At 37.2% G+C, this 19828-nt stretch overlaps 2 protein-coding genes across 2 annotated transcripts; one reads left to right on the top strand and one right to left on the bottom strand.

Annotated features, from left to right (window-relative positions):
* The first annotated feature begins 3623 nt into the window (after positions 1-3623).
* PLSP1 (plastidic type i signal peptidase 1) lies at positions 3624-6308 on the top strand. Its single transcript, XM_012991027.2, has 5 exons — positions 3624-4176; positions 4253-4390; positions 4743-4829; positions 5822-5889; positions 5976-6308. The coding sequence occupies exons 1-5, from the start codon at positions 3742-3744 to the stop codon at positions 6121-6123; spliced, it is 876 nt and encodes a 291-aa protein (XP_012846481.2). The 5' UTR covers positions 3624-3741; the 3' UTR covers positions 6124-6308.
* A 10841-nt stretch (positions 6309-17149) lies between these two features.
* On the bottom strand, positions 17150-19591 carry LOC148767469 (uncharacterized). The gene has a single exon (XM_088824629.1). The coding sequence runs from the start codon at positions 19589-19591 to the stop codon at positions 17150-17152; it is 2442 nt and encodes an 813-aa protein (XP_088680755.1).
* Positions 19592-19828: the final 237 nt, after the last annotated feature.

Genomic DNA, 19828 nt, shown 5'->3' with positions numbered 1-19828 from the left:
CAACTTCAAAAAACCCGGGCAAGACCTCGACCCGCTACTCGATCCATTCCGGTGGAGGGTTATTAGCACTACTACCTGCAATTAAAAGGCATCTATATGAGCTATAAAGCTCAGTAAGAAATTCGATTAAATATCGAACTTTGAAAATACGTTATAATATGTAATATATAATATTATATAGCCATCCTTACTCATATTCCAAACAACATAAGCCAAACGGTTAATCACATAGTTCACGAAAACACATCATTCGCACACAAACACGTACTTATGCAAAATGACTAAAATGCCTTTTTTATGAAAATCGTGAAAAACACATTTTTCGTTTTATCGGATCCGTGAAAGATTAATTTTTGTACCTGAATAATAAACATGTTACGAGCCCGTTATCACTGAGTGGAATCAAACCACACATTTCATCCTAGTTGGATACCGGCCCTCTATATCCGAGTTGTTTATTATCCGGCATTCCATTAATCTTTCAAATTTAAAAACCGTGAAATTAATGGTTTTCAAAATCATGCTTATAACAATAATATGAGCAACACATAACATCACAAATATCAATCAAGTGCCACAAAACCACACAAATATCACAAATTACCACATATTTATAATTTGGGCAAAAATCCCCAAACTCACACACAAACACACACATACAGCCACACACGGAACACACACACATACACATTCAGCACACACACATATGCAGCCAACACATTTAAAGCATCACATTTAATACTCAAATCATGCTTGAAAAGTAAAGCCTTCTTTATCTTTCATTTAATGAATTTGTTACCACTTTTAGGTAATAATTCATCCCAAATAAATTCCAACAGCAATTAAACCACATCCATGCAGTAAATCAAGGTGCACAATCCCAAGTTTCATCACTCATAAACATTTATTCAAAGACATGGAAATTAAAGCACAAAACATAATAGATGACATGCAAAATGTCCTAATTTTGAAATAATAGCAAACCAATTCCCAAAATTCCCAAATTAAATTCTAGAGCTCTTAACTGATCCAACTTTCAGTTTCCGAAATTATTTTAAATTTTCATAAAGTTTCGAATTTTCTTGGAATTAAAAACTAGAAAAACTTGTTTTTCTTTTAAAAATCCAACACTCAATATAACCTTAATTAACCTTGAAACCTTTATAAAGAAAACTTTTTTCTCCATTTAATACTTGCTGAAAAACTGATTCAAAATTTAGAAATGACTGATTTTTCGAAAATTACAGTTTCGACCCCAAAGTTTCAAGATTTACACATGCAATCACACAAAGTTCAAAATCTCATTTTTCATGAAAAATCCCTAACAATCTGAAATTTTACTTTAATATATGCAGAAACAAAGTTGAAACGTTACTTGAGGCAGAAATTTAAAAAATTACATATTTTACCCCAAAATCTCTAGATCTATACATGCAAGACCACTAGAAGTTCAAAAATTATTTTTTCTTGCAAAACCTTTTTAAATCCGAATTTTTTGTTCAAAAAATGCTGAAAAACAGATTTGAAAACACATTTAGGACTGACTTCTTAAAAATTACAGATTTTACCCAAAAGACTTTAGATCTACACATGCAACCCCATAAAGTTCAAAAATTCATTTTTCTTGCAACCCCCTTTTTTTTTGAAATCCAAAATTTTCAATGCTTTTGGCCAATAAAACTTGTATCTACCCACTACCAACATAAATGATGCATGCAAGAACTAGAAATCAACACTCAACACATCCTTTCCAGTTTTCCCCAAAAAGCCCTAATTTTCTCGAAATCTCTCCAAATCTTTTAATAAATTTTAAAAATCATTTTGATACTATTGAAACCCTTTAATTGCAGCAAAAAATCGAAATTTCTTACCTTATAGTCGAAGAAAAGAAAACAACCGAAGGAAAGAACTTTCAAATAACGAAGTCTAGCCAAGCAACTTTGATTGTGAAGGAGATGGTGTGAGCTTCTAAGAGGAATGTGTTATTACCTCCCGTGAGAAGGCAAGATGTTTTGATGGTGTTCTTGGTGTAATCTAAGTCAAGGGTTAAATAGGGGACCTTCATTTTTGATTTTGGGATTTCTTGAAAATTTGAAGTTGAGGTGGAAAAGAGGAGGCCGACGGTGGAGATGGTGGCTTCAGTGGAGAGAGGAGGAGGAGACAAGTAATTAGGGGCTATGTGTTGAAAGAAAAAAAGATGAAGGGTGTCTCATCATCTTACTAAGTAAGGTGGAGTGTAGGATTAGTGCTAATCATAGCTAAATGCCAAGTGGAAAGTGTTGGGTGCTAAATACCAACACGCAAGTGCACGTATCGCAAACAAGTAGTAAAGTAGACTCGTGAGAGTCGGATGTCGATCCCACAGGGAATACGCAAATTATTTAATCCTAAGTACCAAATTTTGACAATTACGATTTTTATCCAGCCTACGCAAGTTTGTCAAATTAATCAATTAAACAATTAAACTAATTAAGAATGCAAATAATCACGAGAAAATATCAATATAAAACGGATCTAGGATTTTATCTTCCCCCTATGCGATAATTCTTCACCCAATTAATCTTCTATTATGCAAGTTACAATTCCCGATTATTAACCCAAGACACGAAATTACTCATAACCAGCTGTCGCGTGTATTATGAGTCTACATTCATAAAAGATTCACTATATGTCTATGCAAACCTAGTATGAATAAAGCATTAAATAACAAGTCTCGTAAACGGCTACCTAAGGTATTATCTGTATGTCTACGATAATACATGCAATTAACACACTCATCCGGTGAAAACTACTCGAAGGCTCTTCTATCCCTGTTCTAATTATTAAAACGACCTGTCAATCAATTCTAACAATAACCAATAGCAACATAAATTAGCTACGTTCATGCGCTAAATAAGATCAAAATAGAAGAAATAATCGAAGAATTAAACTTGCATTTTTTTTTAAGGGGAGGGGGATGTTTGTTGTCCGCTGTTAACTCTTTCACCAAGAAATCATCTCATAATGTAAATAGCTTCCATTTTTTTTTTCTTCTCTATAATATTTCTTCAAAAGATACAGAGGGAGAAAGAGAGATGATAAATTAGATAGAGAGAAAGGGGTGAGCGATGTATGAGATTTGTTTTCTTATTAATTGAGGGTGCTTATGTCTATATACTAATTATTTTATTTCATTTATATTATTTTTTTTGAGCAACCGATCTATGTCAATATTCATCTACCAACTATGATATCCATCTATGTAAGTCCAGAAATGATGTCTAGCCAATTTTCCTTTATCAAGTACTTTGTCCCAGTGATTAGTAGTTAGTACTATCATTCTCTTCCGAGAGATGCGAGTTCGACACTTGCCTGAAGCATTTTTGGGCAAAAACTCATCAATTATAATTCGGATCCCTGGGTCGGGTCCTCGGGCTGGGTCCAACCGGTAGACCCGCCAAGTCTTGAGTCTGGAAAAGGGGGGCCCGAAATGGACTCATACATTGGCAAGTCCGGGGGGTCTCGAGTCTGGAAAAGTGGGGCCCGGAATCAACTCATCCAATGGCAAGTCCGGTTTCTAGTCGCGGTCATGAGGTAGGTTCAATCATTGGGTCGGGTCTGGGTAAAACACAGCCCGTCCCACGCTATTTAACTGCAAAATAAATAAACTGAGTGGTCGATTTTCAATTTTCAACTTTCAACGGCAGAAGAAAAGGAGAAATAGTTAGTGTGTAAAATTCAATTATAATAAAAAGAAAAAGAATGATATCTCTACAGCTACGGCTACTCCATCCATTACCTTCCCTTCAAAACCCTAACGGCATCTCTTTCAATTCTTGTTCTAAACCCATAACCCACTTCAACCAAATCCATTCCAAATCTCTTTTCAAATCTTATAACCGTAATAAGAGGCTGACCCTTCATTGTAGTAATGGGTCCAATAAGGAGACCACGGCTAAAGAAACTAGGAGCGGCGGCGGCGGCGGCGGTGGCGGTGGTGGAGATGACGGGGAAACAGAAAAGAGTAGTGGGCCGTTGCCGGAATGGCTGAATTTCAATGGAGATGATGCCAAAACAGTTATTGCAGCGTTGGTGATATCGCTTGCATTTAGGTCTTTTGTGGCTGAGCCTAGATTTATTCCTTCTTTGTCCATGTATCCTACATTTGATGTCGGAGATAGACTTGTAGCTGAAAAGGTATATTTAATGATTAATACAACTTATTTACTGAATTGATTGAATTGAATTGATGTTTCAAATCTTCGTTTTTCAGGTTTCGTATTATTTCCGAAAGCCATGTCCGAACGATGTTGTAATATTTAAAAGCCCACCGGTGCTTCAACAAGTAGGCTACACAGATGAAGATGTTTTTATCAAGCGTATCATTGCAAAAGAAGGAGACACTGTTGAGGTGACATATTATAGTTATGTTGCTCTAATTATATATATTAGTCGGGAAATATTTCATCTTTAGTAATGGGCTACAACAATTCATTAGAGAACCAACATTCACACACTCGCTATATGTTTATACGTGTTCTGCTTCTCGGATATACATTACCCGTAAGATTTTGATCTGCTCACTTTATTCAAGTCTTGCTAAGTCTATATAACATGAATGAAAAAAAGAGATAAAACTGCCTATCTTTATCTTATGATTGATTATCCTAAGAGTTGTTTTTATTTTTCGGTACAGAGTTCTGATTCCTTTTTTATATCATTAATGAATGAATTGGTTATAAATATATAAATCTGTAATGCAGGTTCATGATGGGAAATTAATTGTGAATGGGGTTGTCAGAAGTGAAGACTATATTCTTGAAGCCCCTAAGTATGAAATGACCCAAATTGTAAGTTTTCACTTCAAATTTATTCCTTTTATCCTCATCAAAATATTACTTGTAATGTTTCCTTTGATTGTAAATCTCTACATTTTTTTTTTGTTTGTTCATGTTGGGGTTTAAATTCATGTCAATGTCACCCACCTCCTTGTTTCTTCAATACAAAGAAAACCACCACTGAAAATAGATTTTCATTAGTGAAACAACATAAATGCGCTTTACGTGTTATGAAATGATTTTCCTCTCTCTATATTTAGTTTCTCTTAAATCTTGAAAGACAATCTTGTTTTGCTCGGTATTATTGAAGTGAATGAACATCATTTTCTACACTGCCACAAACCCCTCATTTTAATGATTAAGTCACTCACATAAGATGATAGTTGTTTGGCTCTACCATTGAAAGAAGATGATACGAAAATTCTTATTATTCAGATTATATAAATCTATGTTTTACAATTTGTGGTGCGAGTTTCTCTTTTTTTCTTCTTATTTTTCATCTTATACAAGAACTACTCATTGGTTGATCTCTTATTCTGAATTCAATTTGTTAGTTTTTATTTTATTTTTTTTCTTACTCCTCTTCATAATTAGTTTTTATAGGTCACTGTTCATTTAATCTTGTTTAGGTTGCAGAAATAATTAGTTTACTCTTTAGGTTAAGTGCAGGCAGATGTTTAGTAGTATCAATGGCATGACAAGCACAATTTAAATCATTATCTTGTATCTTTTTTTCATGATAAATTTATTTATTTATGCTGTTAAATGGGAAAGCAGCCTATCACGTAATGCGTAATGATTAATTTATTTAATCGGAAGGATATTTATTTTAATGAAACCTCCAAGCCCTCGATTTGGTAACAGAAAAATAAAAGTGGGTGTTTGAGGGATTTGATTATTAGTAGAAATAAGTAAAGTAAATTTTGGTTGAAGTTAGTTATATGATGAGAAGCTGTATTATTTATTTGACCTTGTTTCTCTGTTTGTCGTTGTTTTTGTTGCAGCGTGTACCGGAGAAGTCTGTTTTTGTTATGGGCGATAATCGAAATAATAGCTATGACTCACATGTGTGGTAATATTTTATTGCAATTAGAGAATGTTGAGATTGTGAATATTTATTTAGTAAGTTTACTGAATATGTGAATCTTTTTTTAATAGGGGTCCCCTTCCTTCAAAGAATATAATCGGAAGATCCGTGTTTCGATATTGGCCTCCTAATAGGATTGGGGGTACAGTTTTGGCGGAGAGCTGTGCTATTGACAAGGAGACTACTACTAGTAGTACTGATCAAGCTGTTGCTAAATAAATTGGAATCAGAAATTGAACAAGAAGACGAGCAAAATTGGAATATTTAAATTGGAAGAAAATTCCTGAATTCATTCTGCCTTGACCTTCTTCTCAGACAAATAGTGCAGCAACTGATTTTTGTATATTTATTTATGGTGTAATTAATGGACAGAAGACACAAGGGAATCAATTTTTTTCTTAAAACTATTAGCAGTTAATTTTGCTTTGAAACATGCCTGCCTACCTGCCAGTTGGGGCACCTGTGTTTACTTCAAATAAAATTAATAAATAAATAAATAAAAACTGAAAAAATAGTCAGAAAATTCTGATTGTTCTTGATAGGGAGAGTTCAAATTCAATTTTCGTTCTAGAAAATATAAAAGTTGTATTTTAATTTATCTGGATAGAGCAAAAATTTGTAGTATTTCCACCCAAATTAGGCAGGTCTTAAACGGATTTGATCAGCCTATGCGAAAATAATGCGCTGTTGGTAAATCCCTTGGGCTCTGATTGGTTCATGAATTTCAAAATAAGGAAAATGAAATCAAGGACTTTTGGAATTGGGGTCATTAGCAATAACCCCTCCTATAGATAAAAACTAGTGATATGTCCACCCATCAATTCTTTGTTTGTGATAAACCCCTAGAAAATATAATTCCAATTATACCCTTCCACCAATTAACACGCTCCTTAATAATTAACCTATTTTTAATCACAATCCCTAATAACAAGGCGCCTAATCCCGCTTAATCTGCTTTATATTATTTTTTCCAGAAAACTGCTACCAAAACGAAAAAAAAACAAACGAGAATCACCATCGCAGAAACGCCGCACAAAATTGAATCCTCCACCACCACAAAAATTCGCTTCAAAACTCCAGTCACATACTAAAATCAAACCCTATTTTGCTCAGCAACCCTCCATCTGCACCCACATTGATAGTCATATACAATTTGAACTTCGCCATTAGTAGTCACTTCAGAATCTAAACCCTAAATATGCATATGAAGGCAATTTCAAAGCGCAAACGAGGACCCAAGCATCGAGACATCATGAAGCTCGATGCTGGTAAGTAGCTAAAATTTGGGTGCGATTTTTTTTTTTACACTGGTAAAAATAGAAAAATTTATTTCAGGAGCAGAGATCCAAATAATTTTCGTAGCCAATTTAAACAAACTTTTCATTTCTTATACAGTCATGTTTGGTATGCGTGCATGATTGGAATTTTTGTGTAAATCTGGTGCGATAATATTTGCTACCAGTATGACTCTCCGATAGTCAAATATGAGTCATATCTTGGTAGTATATATGCCTTGTCTTCTAGTCATATTGAGTCATATTGAGTCCAGAAGACCATGTCTTATAGTCATATTGAGTGCTATTCAGATCCTGGCAGTATGCCTTGTCTTTTAGTCATATTGAGGCATATTGAGTCCAGAAGACCATGTCTTATAGTCATATTGAGTCATATTATGCCCATTTGTTAAGTGTATAGGTTCTACATAGTTGTAGTAATACATAGTCATGTTTGGTATGTCTGCATTTTTCAAACTGTGTTTGTATCAGATGTGACAATGTTTCTCACCAGCGGGTCCTGTGTTAATATCATGAGGTCTCCTGTTCTGCAATTGCGTTAATTGTCTGGGTAAAACATATATGTGCTCAATTACTATTGTATTTTTTTATGAGGACCTCCTAATGTTTTATTATGAAGCCCATATATGTAGAAATATGCAGTCTCATTGGTCATATGCACTTGTTATTACGTTATTGAAATCTAAAACCAAGTGAAGAGCAAATCACTCTTGAACCGCAAACGAGGCCCCCATCTCTCGCGACATTATTGAGCTCGACGCTGGTAAGGATTTGTAACATAAACCTAGTGAACAGAAAATCACTCTTGAACCGCAAACGAGGCCCCAATCTCTCGCGACATTATGGAGCTCGACGCTGGTAAGGATTTGTAACATAAACCTAGTGAAGAGAAAATCACTCTTGAACCGCAAACGAGGCCCCAATCTCTCGCGACATTATGGAGCTCGACGCTGGTAAGGATTTGTAACATAAACCTAGTATTTGGATACGATTTTGCTTCTATGTAGTCATGCTTATGTCAAAAGAATCAAAATGAATGCGTACAAAATAACTGATATAGCCACAATGGTATAGATCTGAAGTGTGCTCACTTATGCTGCATGTATGTTCTGTGGGTGTAGTCTTCTGGAGTCATGTTATGTTGTTGTGTTAATGTGTGGGTAGAATCAGATATAGGCATATACAGTCCTGTTGTGAAGTCATGTTCAGTCATTGTGTTAATACAGATGTAGTCATATACAGTCGTACTGTTTATTTTGTCCCTTGATATTATGTTTTGTGTGTGTAGTTGTGTGGAGTCATGTTTTTTCATTGTGTTAATGTGTGAGTTGAATGCATATGTAGTTATATTTACGAAAAATTTCAATTACAGTCATATGTAGGTTTTTTTTGTAGTAGTCATATATAGTTACACTATAGTAATGTATAGTCATATTTGGTGCTGATAAGAATTTTTCTTTGGTGTTGGGTATAACTAGTATCTTTTTTTCACACGTAGTCACGTGGGCTAATTTGATTGTAAGTGAAGAATATAAACTAAGCAAACAGTTTATCAATGTCTTCGAAGTTATGTGTATTCATATTACTCACATTTGCATTCGGTGTGTAACCACATTGTTGGCATGCTTAGTTAGTGTATGGTCATGTAAAACCTAGCCGTTTATAATCCTATATGTGAAATTATATAATAAATTACAAAAGCAGTCAGATATATCGTATTTCTGTAATAGTCATATATGAGTCATGTGTAGTCATATTCCTGCTACTATAGTATTTGGTATTCTATTCAATGCACTTTGTGGTTCTAACAATAACATTCGTTTGACAGATGCTATAAAGAAGTTGGCGTTAGAGGAACAACAAGTGAATGCCGATGATCCCAACGAGCAACTGTTCGAGGGTGAGAAAAATTGTGTGGAGGACAAAAAATTGTACAATAGGAGTCACATATGAATAATGTGACTCAATGTGAGGAATTGTTTTTTTTTCGTACTTGTGTATTATATTCCAAATTCAGAAGGCCGCTGGAGTTTTTCTTTTTTTTTATTTCAGTTCTGCTAATTTCACAATGTAATAAAAATTGTTTATCCCTACATTTTTCCTTCGATTATCGACAATAATTTTCTTCTATATGTTCGTCGTAAAATAAAACTAATTTAAACAAACAACTTGACTGCATATAACTAAAAAAAATATAATATACGACTATAAATATTTATCAGGATAAGTGTACACCTTTGAATGTGACTACATATAAATGTATGTATTCGGTTCCATGTTAAATTTTACAGCCCTACTAAATAAGCCAACAAAATCCTTAAAAAACCAATTGTGTGATAATTTGTACATATATGTGTGAAAATATGAATAAAAATATGACTGTAAACAAATACGACACTACACGAAACGAGAGGTCAACCCACACACCTAAAGCACCTATGTTCCACTTGCAGCCACAAGACTACTATACGTGACTACTCTGGTTTTTTTTTTTAACCAAGTCATACAATCAACGAAACTATATATGCACATTTGTACACCATAAAAAAAATCTAAACAACGAATTTGCAAATGATTTGTTGTATAATCAAAACTAACAATAACACAAAAGAATGAAAACCTCAAAGTTCACCGTTTGAATCTTGCTATCGTAGTCAACTTGTAGTGAATAATATAGAACGTGACTATATCACGCTATGAGTAACTGAGTTTCATTGATAACATGACTTCTAATAATTGAGTTTCGATTACAATACATAACGCTAAAACGATTATATATGACTACTCTGGTTATTTTTATCAACTACAGTAGACAAAAAAAATATTTCGATTTCTACTTCCATTCGACGATTTCGAAGGTTCCTCGCCCATTTCACAAAAGTTCGTCACCTGTTTCTCCAAAACTTATAATAATAAAATTTAATCACAGTGAAAATTAGTTCCAGACCAGCAACTCAACGGAGTTTGAAACCCAGAACCAACAAATCCAAAATCACCACATATCCCAATTAAGATCTGAAATTTCCCATGAGATTTGAATCTTCAATAAATAGATGAACTTCCAAAGTTAGATCCAAGTGAATAAATGTTTAATGCAAGCGACACCTGGATTGATCGACGGAAGAGAAATTGAATGGCGGCGTGGAGAGATTTTTAATGCGAGAGAAGAGGGGGAGATCAAGATGAGAGAAGCGAGAGATATGAAATGTGAAATAGAGAGAAAGGGCAATTTTGTCTTCTCATATTGGGTGTGGGGGGTCTCACAAATTCTTATTAAAAAATGGGTGTAGGAAAAAGTCTTTAAAGTCAATTGGGTTTAGTTCATAATATTTTTCATTTGAGGGGTGTATTGCATATTTCCCCTTTGGAATTTCAATTGTGTTTGGTTTCTAAAAAAATGGTGATGAAAATAATTTTGAGGAAAATTATTTTCTTCAGTTTTGTTTGATTCTTGAGGGAAAATAATAGAGAAAAATACCAAGTAAAATGAAATAAAAATGATTTGTTATTAAAAACTAAGGCTTTGTTTGGACCATTTTTATTTCAAATCAAATTCTAATCCAGAAAGAGATAATTTTTTAATTTTAAAATAAATTTTAACCCAAAAAAAGTGTCATGTAACGAATTAAGCAAAATGTGAAATAAGATGGACATTTTATATGTGTAAATCTATATTTTTCTTTCCTTATTAATGCATTTAATTATCAAAAAAAAGGAGAGAGAAGATATAAGAGAGAGAAAAGAAGGGTGACCGAGGAGAGAGATATAAGAGAGAAGAAGAATAGGTAGAGAGAGGTAGAATGACACATTTTCCTTATCTTTTTTAGGAAAACTCATTTTCCCTTGTTTTAGTGCAATATTTTTTCCAAACAAGAAAACTATTTTTCATCACATTTTCACTATTTTACCTACTATTTTCCTTGAGAGATGTTATTTCCACCCTTAAAATCTCCAATTTCACCACCTTATTTCTGAAACATCAAATAATTTTATATACAATTACCGAAATACCCTTAATATTTTTTATTCTTTTACACCACCGTTTTTCGTTCACCACCACCATTCTAATTCTAATTCTACACTAGTTATATATTTTCCATCATCTACGTCTTCACAAAAACTCACATGAAAAGAAAAAGAGAGAGAATAACAAAATCAAATCAATTAACAATTATAGTAATGCAAATTCTGTAAATCTTGCCTACTTTTTTATGAATTGCCGAGAAAGAAGTCAAGGGTTTCTGATTCACGCTCTTCCAAGTTTCCAAATTGGGGATTAATATATCGCCGTTTAGAGGTGAATAGCATTATCGGTGTGAACAATTATTCGATTTCTAGATAAAATTAAAGATCCGAGTTTTTCCCAAACAAAAAAAAAACTGAGTTTTAGTGTAAGAATGGGGTACTGCTATCACTCTTGTGGCCGCCATATCTGTATGCGGATGAGAGAAAGCTTTGCAGACTGTGTTTGTCTGTTATATTGATTATTGACCGCATAATACAAATGGTGGTAGTGGGACCGCGGACAATTTTTTATTTCATCGTCAACGATAAATTGAAGAATGGAAACAAATAGGTATAGATGTCATATAAATGCCATGGGATTTGGTGAAAATTGGAAGAAGATTAGACGAAGAAGACGGTGGAGAAGATGGACTGATTATAAAAATGATGGTGGTGGATTAGAAATTGTGTTCCAAAAATAATAGAAATTATTAAGGGTATTTTAGATATTTTATATAAATTTGTGGTGAAATGAGAAAATTTGAGGGTGAAAATAGCACCACTCTTTTCCTTGAACCAATCATACCCTTGATAAATCCGTTGTTTTTCATGATTTCAGTAAAAAAAATATGACTAAAAGATTTTTTTGCCCAATGTCATCTTGATTTAAAAAAAAAGACTAGTATTCGCACCTGCGATGCACTGGAGTGCACTTTTCCAAATGATACCTATTTGTAAAACAATTTAAATCAAACACACTGTTACGCTCACTGAACATAAACGTAAAAAATGCAATTAATGGTTTTCAGTAATTGTAATTACTCGAACGAAATATATACAAAATATTATCGACCGACAATATTACAAAACAACAACTCCATTGTTGAACCAACGAACTCTCGAAATGATGTTTTCTAAAGAGAACTATGAACCTGTGTAAACACCAACCACAAATAGAAGATAGTAGTCTGCACATTTTCATTGAGTGTGTCCAGTTATTTACAAAAAATAGATAAACAAAAGACGATAATTTTTTTTGAAAAGATAGTAAGATTTTGCATTAGGTACCTCCACTATATGATTGAAACCAAAATCCATCAAGCGAAATAGTGAAGATAATCCTCCCAGTGTATAAATTTGATGATGGCCAATTTAGCATTCTATTGCGCTCATGTAAATCTTTGAGATTGGATTTCATTGGTGGGCCATGACCCAACTTTATCATGTTTAACGGGCTCAAAATTAGGTCAAAGCTTCAAAAGTAGGTATGACTTATAAATACTCCATATTCTCCACCGTAGAAGGTACGCTTTATTTTACACACACTACACACTCGTACACACACTAAAATACACGATCAAATCACAGATAATCACATATCTCACATCGTCTTCTTCTCTATTTCGTTTTCCTATCATTTTACTCTCTCTTGAATTATTTCTCCAATTAACTTGACCGTCGGAGGGTCTCTCCGGGACTCAAGCCCCGGGATTTCAGGTGAACGAAGTAATTTTCCGGCAATCGAGATTGGGGAAGGTGTTCGAGAAGAGCTAATGTTGATGGTGGTTAAATCGACCTCCATCAAATGGCGCCATCTGTGGGAAATTCGGATTGAGCATAAGACGTGAGGGTCATCGATAAACAGGGAAAATTCTTATACGCCAATTCTCGTATATTCCTATTCATGAGTTTATGAGATTTAATCACATGTTTATATGGATGTTGATCAAGCTTGGATTTCTAGAAGGTCGCATTTCGTAGACACTATGTTCCGATCGCTCGCATTTGTCACATGGTAGCTCGCGCTTATCTCATGAAACATTATACTCTTTAGCCGCGACCATAAAGCTTGATTTCTCGGAGCTCAAGTACTTCCTTCGAGAGAAGTCGTCAAAGAAGAGCTCAACAGTTGCTACTTCAATAGCTTGACTGACCAGCTCGACTTTCTCCAAAAACTCAGTTTTGGTTTGACTGCTCGACAAAGCTCAATTTTTTTGGGGCTTAAAGGACAAGACAAAAATTAATAAGCCCCTTGGAGATAAGTGTTTTTATACTTTAAACTCATTATTATTCTTTTCGCATTAATTCTTTTTGAGCATATGATAGCATGTTTTGAAGATTTTTGATAAAATTTTTGAACAATTAAGCTGCTTATTGGATCTGTCAATTTGCTTCGATATGATTTATGATTGACTGAACTGCATAATGCATTAGACTGAATTTGAGCATTTAGAGACCTAATTTATAATATGACCAAGTGTCATCATCTGTGAGAATTATTATTCACCATATCTTTCGTGGTAAAAGTGTACTTAATATATGATATATGATATAAGTAGCCGCAATTCAATTTCTATTATGTATTATACTACTCTTTCAGACTCATCATTTATTTTCTAAAGCTCGCATTAATAGGTCTAATGCACTCTAACTTGATTTCTCACGAGGTCGCATTTGAATTTTGTAGCCCACATTTATTTCATGATGCCGAGTTTGCCTTTTGAAATGGAAATATATGTATGCTTAATTGAATACTTACAAGATTAAATTTACATGTGAATAAAATTCACAAAAATCTGCGGGGACTCGATACTAATATAATTTGCAGGATAAACTTGCATCGAAAAGGCCCGCAACCTACACGCTAAAAGTAGTAGGTCCTGGGGTAAACAAAACATTTTGTTCGGCAAGGGTTATCGACTCCCTGGGGTTTACTGTTCCCCCTAAACATTTCGTTCACCAAGGATTATCGACTCCTTGGGGGTTTACCTCTGCCCCCAAAATATTTCGTTCGCCAAGGGTTATCGACTCCCTGGGGGTTTACTATTCCCCCTAAACATTTCGTACGCCAAGGGTTATTGACTCCCTGAGAGCTTACCACGGCCCCCAAAATAGTTCGTTCGCCAAGGGTTATTGACTCCATGGGGGTTTACAGTCCCCCCAAAACATTTCGTTCGCCAAGGGTTATCGACTCCCTGAGGGCCTACCAACACCCCCGAAATATTATATTATTAACCGGTATCATGCCGTCCCATGTGCATAAAAATAAAAACACATGCGATCAAAATGAAAGTTCGAAATCCTCAATGTTCGGTTCGAAATCAATGATCAAAATTAACGGTTGAAAGTCCTGGGGGACGCCCCAAAAACATATTATCTATGGGGTTGAAAATCCCGGAGGTGATCGGCCGAGCTCTTAAACCGAGCTGATCCCCGGAACATTATTGGTCTTCCATTATATGGTCTTCAATTATCGGATCTTCTCTTATTGAACTTCTTAAATGGTCCCCGCTTATTGGTCTTATATGGCATTCACTTATTGGTTCTCTCATGGAGTTCGGTTATTGGATTTCTCCCATGGATTTCGGACTTCTATTTATAGTCTCCAGTGAACCACTACGTTCGGATCACTAGAGACTAGGGGGAGTATATGATGATGGCCAATTTAGCATTCTATTGGGCTCATGTAAATCTTTGAAATTGGAATTCATTGGTGGGCCATGACCCAACTTTATCATGTTTAACGGGCTCAAAATTAGGTCAAAGCCTCAAAAGTAGGTATGATTTATAAATACTCCATATTCTCCACCGTAGAAGGTACGCCTTATTTTACACACACTATACACTCGTACACACACTAAAATACACCATCAAATCACAGATCTCACATCGTCTTCTTCTCTATTTCGTTTTCCTATCATTTTACTCTCTCTTGAATTATTTCTCCAATTAACTTGAGCGTCGGAGGGTCTCCCCCGGGCTCAAGCCCCGGGATTTCAGGTGAACGGAGTAATTTTCCGGCGATCGAGATTGGGGAAGATGTTCGAGAAGAGCTAATGTTGATGGTGGTTAAATCGACCTCCATCAGAATTGTAAAAATATAAGTAACTAAAGCATGCTACATCAAGAACTGATAAATATGTAAATAGTATGTACGTTCAAATTCGATGAAATACTAATTTGTACACGACATTCGGTGAATTCACACGAATCCGACTTAATGAATATCTTAATGTCACATATGCTCTTAACTCTGAACAGTGCAATATGTAGCTGACTATGACTGAAGACATGCCTAGGAATATAATACCAACATGCGAAAGAGTTTGCCGTTGGCTTTTGTTGATCGTCGTTGCAAAAGAAACAATCAACGGGAATTGCTTCTATGAAATTTAATCGACCGCCCAGAGTTCGATGGTACTAAAGTCATTCATAGAATGAACACCATGTCACCGATATTTTTACCGGAAAGAATGTTGCAATAATTCATAACGTGAATGCGCATTCTAACAATTTGAAGTCTAATCCCGTTGCACAATCATCTAGCTCGATCGATGTTTCTTATTAGCATAACTGGTACACTGACCTTTATTTTCAACCGATAAGAAGGAATACTAGAACATCTTTTTGTGTTGAGGAATTTAGTCCAATAAATATTTGCATGCTCCTCAGTCGTTTGCTCATCCTTACACATGATAAGGTTCATCTTCTCCGGGAAGGATAGACAAAACAATAATCGTTAACATACTCGACGCATGCATTGGTGAGTGCAATAATTGCCCTTTCTTGAAAATAATTCGGATTGTTACGTTACTCAACAAATTTGGATAAATGAAGTTCAATAGGTCCACAATGGATCTTTTGAGTCAATTTCTCTTACTTTCTCCACATTTGAGGAAGAAGAAAATAATTGGAGTCGCGTGTTTTTAAGAAACTTCAGGGTCCGATAGTGGTTACAAAACGATAATGATTTGATTCTAGCATGAATTATATCTTTCTTTGACTCCTTGAAGACAACAAATAAAATTTGCACGAAGTCTCCTCCAAGAACTATTTTACCTTTTCACTCGTGCGATGCAATTATCCTCTTTCAAATAGAAAATGACTATTATAAAATATACAAAAATATCAATAATTGATTATATAAATAAAAAATAAAAAATTTAAAAATTTAAAAAAATAAAAAAAAATAAAAAATATATATAAATAAAAAAGGATGAATTAAACAAACAAGTATTTTTAAAAAATAAAAAATAATTAAAAAAAACAAATAAATAAATCAGTGAAATGCTAAATGGATGCCAGAAATGTTGAATGCAATTTAGCCGAAAATTAAATATAAAGCATTTAGTACTTTTGCCTCTTCAGGAGGGTACCCTAGGGATGCATAAAATATTATAATTGTTTTATTAGGTTTTAGATAATTAATTTTTTATACTCAAAACAATCTTAAATTTATGGAGCCCTATGTCACGGACTTGTTCCCTTAACAACGAACCGTGCGGCCTTAGCTCCTTCTCGCCCCTCGCGATAGCTAAGTCAGCCTCTCCCTAATGTGTTGCGATTACTAAGTGATGGAAAACGAAAGAAGAATTGAAGAAGACAAGAGAGTTTGTATGAAAGTACTTTATTGCTTAAGAGCTTGTTGGATTTGTTGGATTTTTGTTGGATGATTACAAATGAGGACCCTACCTCTATTTATACAAGACCACCTCCTCAATGGACGGTGGAGATCGATATGATCTAACGGTTGGGAGTGGAACACTCCAAAGAATCCCTAAAATGTCTCTACCTACCACCACCTACCTCTACCTACCACTATACAATTGGGCCAACTTGGGCCTAACCCTATTTGGGCTAAGTCTTGGACTCTTTAACCTCCCCAACCCAAGGGAAACTGGCAAGGGGTTGGGTCAAAACTAGCGGGCCGTGACATCCTCCCCCGCCTAATCCGGCGAGGTCCTCGTTTCCTCGAACAAGTGGAGACGATCTTGAAATTGCCACAAGTCTTCCTTCGTCTCCCATGTTGCCTCGGACTCGGGTAATCCCTTCCATTTGATGAGGCAAAGCTCCGACCCCAAAAGTTTGAAAAGCTCCGTCCATAATCGTCCCGTGAAGCGTGGGTCTCGGTTGCTTATGATGCTCCTCGGTAGTCCCCAATATTTGACGACGTTCTTGAAAAAAAACCGGGCTGCCTCATCCGCGGTGCAATCCCTCGGGCAAGCTATGAACGTCCCGTACTTTGAAAAGCGATCTACCACCACCATGATAGATCCGGCCCCCTCGGACTTCGGCAAGGCGCTAATGAAGTCCATTGAGATCGACTCCCATGGTCGCTCGGGGATTGGGAGTGGCTCAAGTAACCCTGCCGGTTGTTTATTCTCCACCTTGTCTTGTTGGCACACAAGACAAGTCTTCACATATGCATCGACACTGTCCCGCATGTGAGGCCAAAAGTAGGCCGTCTCGAGCAACGCCATTGTCCGTCTTTGGCCCGGATGCCCCGCCCACTTGGTGTCGTGGCATTCCCTTATGAGGTCTTTCCTCAAGCTGCCCCACTTCGGAACGAAGAGTCGCTGTCCCTTCGTGTAGAGTAGGCCATCCTCCACCCAAAATTGCCTCGTCTTGCCCTCCTTGACGAGTCGAATTAGCTCCTTGGCCATTGGATCATGTTCGAGCCCTTCTCGGATCATGTCGGCCAAGTTTCCCCTTGTCGAGCTAATGGCTGCGAGTTCGGCTTTTCTACTCAAAGCATCGGCCACAACGTTCACCTTCCCCGGTTTGTACTCCTTTAAAGCGGCTAAAAATGTCGGCTCGCCCCGTTGAACTCCCTTGGCAACTTGTATGGCCGACTGTTGTCTTGGTTGTGTACTTTCTTCCTTAGTGGTGCCGTTGATGGCGGGCACCATGCAAGGTGTCCCCTTCTCTAAGATACATACGGAATTGAAACAAGGCATCGGGATAGCCATTACCTTGCGGAAGAAGTCCATGCCTAGCACCACCTTGAAATCATCCATCGGTGCTACCGAAAAATCCACTTGGCCCTTCCAAGTGCCTAAGTGTAGCTCCGCGTCTCGTGCTACACCGTTGAGCGGTTGTGCCTTAGCGTTAACGGCCTTGAGCCAACCGTCTCGTCTGGTCCACCGTAGGCCAACCCTCTTGGCCTCGTCTTCGGTGATAAAGTTGTGGGTCGCTCCCGTGTCCACCATCACCTTTGCTGGGGTACCGTTGATGCGGGCCTCCACGTACATCAGCCCCTTGCTTGATGTTGCCGGCATCGGATTAGCCTTTAAGGCGTTCAGAAGTTGGAGCGATCCCATGTTGCCTAGCTCCTCGTTTGTGCCTTGCTCGGCCTCTTGTTGTAAGAGTGCCGACAATGACCCCATCTTGGGACATTGACTCATCGCGTGCGGCCCCTTGCACACGAAGCATCCTCCCTTAGGCACAAACGACCTCTTCTTCTCTTCAAGTTGATGGCGTGAGGATGGCTTGTCTCCTCCCCTCGAGGTTGACGCTCGCCTTGGGTCTCGGTTGTCTCGATAGTCCCGACTATGATTGTCCCGTCTCTCTTCTCCGCCTTTAGTCGGGTTCCACTTCTCTTTTCGCAACGGTTCTCTCGGTTGATACTCGCTTAAAGACTCGGCGGCGGCAATAGCTTCATCGACGGATTTGATGTCTCGTCGGTGGAGTTCTTGCTTGGCCCAGCCTTGTAACCCATCGGTGAAGTGGAAAAGGAGATCCTCCTCGGAAAGGTTGGGAATTTGAAGGGTGAGGGTGGTGAACTCCGTCACGTACTCGCGGATTGAACTTCGTTGCTTGAGTTCCCTCAACTTCCTTCGAGCCTCATAGACGACGTTCTCCGGGTAGAAGTGTCGCTTGAGTTCCCTCTTGAACTCTTCCCAAGTATCGATTCGGCAAATGCCTTTCTCGATATCGGCGTGCTTTCTTCGCCACCATAACATAGCCGTATCGGAAAGATAAAGGGAAGCAGTTCTTACCTTGGTTGTCTCGTCAACTAGACCGATACCCTCGAAATATTGCTCCATCCTCCATAGGAAGTTCTCAACTTCCTTGGCGTCCCTTACGCCGTTGAATCCCGTTGCCTTCGGGCAGTCCACCCTTGGACTCGAAGTAGCACCAACGCTACCGTTAGCGGCGGCCTTTTTGCACAAGGCCAAGTCGTCGCGCATCCCCTCGATGCTCTCTTGGAGGGATTGGATGATGGCCTCCAATCGATCCAACCGTTCCTCCCGCAACGTCTCATTGTCCCTAGACAAATCGAGTTGCTCGGCGACGTGATTCTCCACTATCATGCTCGAGCTTCTCGAATCGTTCGCTAAGCTCCGCAATGGCGACGTTATTCTCGAGCCTCTCGAGTCTTTCGCCATGATCCCTTAGCACGGCCTCATTAACGGTACTCTCCCCACGAGCCTTGCTGTGGTCCCTCTTCTTCTTGTTGTTTAATTGGGCCTCCCTGCCACGTCCCTCGATTACGTACGAAATATCTTCAACGTTCGCCATCGTTGAGGATTCGATCAACACAAAGCCCTTAGCCGGGCTCTGATACCACTTGTCACGGACTTGTTCCCTTAACAACGAACCGTGCGGCCTTAGCTCCTTCTCGC

This window comes from Erythranthe guttata, chromosome 10 (genome assembly GCF_056151865.1).
Source record: "Erythranthe guttata isolate IM_541 chromosome 10, IM_541, whole genome shotgun sequence".
NCBI classification, from domain to species: domain Eukaryota; kingdom Viridiplantae; phylum Streptophyta; class Magnoliopsida; order Lamiales; family Phrymaceae; genus Erythranthe; species Erythranthe guttata.
Note: the sequence above shows the minus strand (reverse complement) of the source record. Positions and strands in the feature narration are given on the sequence as shown.